This window comes from Pteropus alecto, unplaced genomic scaffold (assembly GCF_000325575.1).
Source record: "Pteropus alecto unplaced genomic scaffold, ASM32557v1 scaffold45, whole genome shotgun sequence".
Lineage (NCBI taxonomy): Eukaryota > Metazoa > Chordata > Mammalia > Chiroptera > Pteropodidae > Pteropus > Pteropus alecto.
The window spans coordinates 38528229-38532378 of NW_006442491.1; the positions used below are offsets into that span (position 1 = coordinate 38528229).

Below are 4150 nucleotides of genomic sequence, written 5' to 3' on the forward strand. Positions count from 1 at the left end.
CCCGCGCCCCTGCCGCAGCGCGCCGCAGTCCGGCCTCCCAGCCCCGGCGCGGGTTAGGAAGGCCGGCGGCCTCGTCACGTGTCCTCCGCGATCGCGAAACAGGTCTGATCAATTTCTGTCTGCGTCTGCCAGGCCCTGCGCCTATCGATCGTAGATCTGCGTCTGCACAAATGGAGGACCAGGAAAATGCATGCTGCGGGTCCTTGGATTTCTGGGCTACTGCGGGCAGCTGGGGAGGTGGGGGGTGCAAAAACTGGCCTTTGCAACAGTTGATCCCCAGGCTCATTTTAAGCCTCTAGGTTGGCCGGCTCTCTGGACCTATGCATTGCAAGTTGGACCCTCGGCCGGACCCGGGGAGCTGCGCTGCGTCTGGAGAAGCGTCTGGTCCACATTGCCCACAATGCTTTGCGGCCCAGGACTGCCAGCCAATTCCTGGGGTTTGGGGAGGGGCGGTGCTGCATCTGTCAGTCCCTTGACGCCACGCCAGAGAGGAAGATGTGGGAACAAGAGTTGATACCCTGTGATGAATTATGCATATGCAGCTGCCCTCAATCCGCCTCTGGCGCTTGGGAAGCATTTTTGTAGCTCGAATCTCAGACTTTTAGCCCTATTGCGGTGCACGCCGGGACCATCAGGGACAGCGGCGCTGGTTTCCTGCATCCTCAGGGCCCTACTGGCATGCCCGTCTCGTTTCACTCAGTAACTTTGCTCAGGAAATGCCGGAGCCTATGGTGAAATGAAGCGAAAAGATGGAAATTCACTTTCTAGGGAGCAGTTGGGGCCAAGCATTCTAGAGGGTTCCTTTTTTCTGTCCAGACGGACAGAGCAGAAAGAAAAACAAACTAATGAAAGAGGGTTAGTAAAGAGCATTCTCTGTATCTAAAATGAGTCAGCCAGCGGGTTGCAGTGTGATTCATTTACTGTGAGAGCCCATATGGGATTTTTATTACCGTCACATGTAAACCGACCAAAAAGGCATGCACGCTTACTGTGAAAAGTAATACAGCTAAGTTTCAGAAAATAAATATCTATAATCCCTCCTCTCATTTTGTAGAGGCAGGGGCTATGACCCAAGAAAGAAGCGCTCACTTTGGAATCTGGCACTTTTAGTGGGCCACTCAAGGCAAGAGGGTATAGCAGCATAGAGTCAACAAAATGTCACAAAGAGACAAGATGATATATGTGCTAATATACTGATAATCTTTTAATGGATTGATGTGATAGTGAAGTCAGGAGAACTGAAAGCTTTCCTAATGGAGCACCTGACCTTAATTAGCCTCACTCATTTCTTCATGGTGTTTCCAAGGAGATTGTGTGTGTGTGTGTGGGTGGCGTGTGAATCCATCTGCAGCATTTATTCTAGTGCGGTCTTGCATCTAATGTCCACTATGAAAAACAAACAAGCAAAAAATTTTAACTAAAATAAGGCAGTATCTCCCATCCCACCAATATTTTAATACTATGCAAATATTTAAAAACAAACAAGGGAAAGCGAGCCCAGTATTGGATATAGCAATCGATACTCACAGTGCTGGTGTTGGCACCACATATACTGAAATTGGACCCATACAGAGAAGATTAGCATGGTCCTGGGCACGAATCACAGACGAATTTGCAAATGTGTGGAGCATTTCGTATTTTTAGAAACAAACTCATAGATACAGAAAACAAACTGATGGTTGCCAGATGGAGAGGGAGGATGGGTGAAAGAGGTGAAGGGGACGAAGACGTACAAATCGCCAGTTATAAAATTAGTTGCGGGGATGTAAAGTACAGCATAGGGAATTCAGTCAGCAGTATTGTAATGACTGTGTAGGTGACAGATGGCTACTGGACTTACCGTGGTGATCGCTTCGTAAGGTTTATAAAAGTCTAATCGCTACGTGGTACACCTGAAGCTAATATAATATTGTATGTCAGCTATACTTAAGAAATGAATTAAAAAAAATACTTACTGACAGTTCTGTTGCTTCTAGTTCCGGTGGTGAGAAGTCCTTTCCAAATATAAGAGGAATAAAGAAGTCACTTCCCCAACTGTCATCATCTTCCAACAGATTGAGCAAGAATATTTCAAGCACTACAGAAAAGGTGATGTAAACTTTGAAGGAGAATCTTAGTTGAATGTGCTGTTTCGTTAGTTTGTTTCTTGTGTGTGTTCACGGTATTGATGACTGCATGTCTGTTTTTTAGACAGTCCATCAAACCATAGATGATGATCAGCCATGTGAGTTTTTCAAGACGGGGAATAGGGTGAATGAATCTCATCAGAAAAGCAGGTAGTTTTCATATAATTTCATTGTCTTGTAAAATTGTGTCTTCTCAGTTCTCCACATTGAATCTGTGTGGTTGGAAAAATATAATGTCTGTGAATAACAAATTCACACTATTTTTTACCTAGCAGAAATGAGTGGGCAAGTGATTTTAAACAGTGCTAGTTGGTAAAAGTCCCAGAGGTCATAATTCTGACACTATTAGCAGAATCTATAATTTTGGGTAAGCCCCTTACTCATTTTTTTATTAGTTTCCTTTTATATAAAAAGGATACTGATGATAATTTCTATGGATGCACACTAGAAGTGAACAAAAGTTATGAATTCTAAATAACGACAATTCCGTCATCCATTTCTTCATTTATTCAATATTTATTGATCACGTTATGCTATTGGCAATGATTTAATATCCTCCATATTTATGAATTAAGAGGTAACACATTTTCAAATAATTACTTAGTGTGGCAGAAACCTCTGGACCGATGAACCTCCAAGGTTTCCAAAAAGCATATTTCCCACCCATTTCTTTTACCCCATCTGATTTACATTACTGAGAAGTATTATAATCTTAGTAACATGCTATGTCCTTGGCAAATAAATCAAAAAGAAAATATTTTCAACTCAGATATGAGATCCTGCCGCAAGATAAATCAGGTGCTATATGCACACGGTTTTTGGCATTTCCGGTTACCCACCATTCTCCAGATTAACCGTTTTTTCTCTCCCACGGTTAAAAGGCACCCTATGAGTCTCTCCTTTGGAACACAGTGTCCTGAGTGTGTTTCCTATCTGAACACACTTTAATGAGCTTCTGGTTGAAGGCAGAGGTTGTACACACTACACTTTTTCATTTCGAGATGTTAGTCGGCTCACACCACGAATTAGCGATTTAAGTTTTGTAAAACTTGCATTTTACATCTTGTTTACATTTAATTTAAAACAGGCATCTAAAAGAAAGCTGCAGGTTTTACTCACCAATGCCTTTCAACATGGTTCTTGTCAGCAGAGCAGATGGAGAGTTCTCTGGCCGTTTCTTTCCCAGCTAATGTTTATCAAAGTACACACGATAGGCCTAAAATTATAACACAGGCACTTTAAGAAATGTCGATGATTTTATTAAGTGCTAATATTTGATATAAAATAGAATCCATGCATTACAAAATGTTTCTTAGAGCATTACGTGGAAGATGGTTCTGGAAGTCGTCCTTCGATCTACTTGCTCTGTAAAGAGTTTGGAGGCTTTACACATCTAATGCCTAGGAATAACAAACGTGCGGGGTTATTTTTTGTCTTTTTGTTTAACCGCAAACGGACCCGTTTTTGTCGTTGGTTCTAAGACTCGCAGTTTTATTTCTCACAGCGGCATGATTGCTGGTCCGTCTTGGAATAACGCGCAACGTTTGAAGAATTCTTCGGGAAAAAGACAGAGTAAACCCCAAGAACTGCACGTTTCTCCCCAGCCGACAAGCAGCCTCACAGGTGTCCCCCAGCCTGCGGGGGGCGAACGTGAAGGACACATGGCCCCAGAAGGAGCGGCCGAGAGGAGTCCCCTGGGTCCCAGGTGTCAGGGGGCCTCGGGGAACAGGTTGTTCCTCGCCTTTCAGTCCCTGAGGATTATTAAAGACGACGCCGACGAGGACAGCGCCAGCGATCTCTCCGACTCCGAACGCGTCCCCATGTCCCCTTCCCCGCTCAGCCCTCCCGACCTCCGGCTCCGAGCGGAAGAAATCGACCCGGTTCACTTCGACGTGCCGCCGAGCCGGGGCCACGCGAGGCCCGAGGCGTCCTACCCCGACTTCCTCCCCGCGCCGTTCAGCTCCTGGGACCTGCGGGACATGGCGTTGCTGCTGCACTCGGAGCAGCGGCCGGGGGCCGTGCCG

General features: G+C 45.3%; 1 protein-coding gene and 1 non-coding gene across 2 annotated transcripts in view; both read left to right on the plus strand.

Moving 5' to 3' along the window:
* The first annotated feature begins 6 nt into the window (after positions 1–6).
* FAM217B (family with sequence similarity 217 member B) overlaps positions 7–4150 on the plus strand; it is a 7713-nt gene continuing 3569 nt past the window's right edge. The window contains exons 1-4 of the mRNA XM_015596917.2: positions 7–855; positions 1977–2088; positions 2191–2276; positions 3631–4146. Coding sequence (XP_015452403.1) covers positions 737–855; positions 1977–2088; positions 2191–2276; positions 3631–4146 — 833 coding nt within the window. The 5' untranslated portion in view covers positions 7–736. The remainder of the gene's footprint in view (positions 856–1976; positions 2089–2190; positions 2277–3630; positions 4147–4150) is intronic.
* Positions 1532–1642, plus strand: LOC112471356. The gene has a single exon (XR_003043258.1). It is a non-coding gene; the product is annotated as a U6 spliceosomal RNA (small nuclear RNA).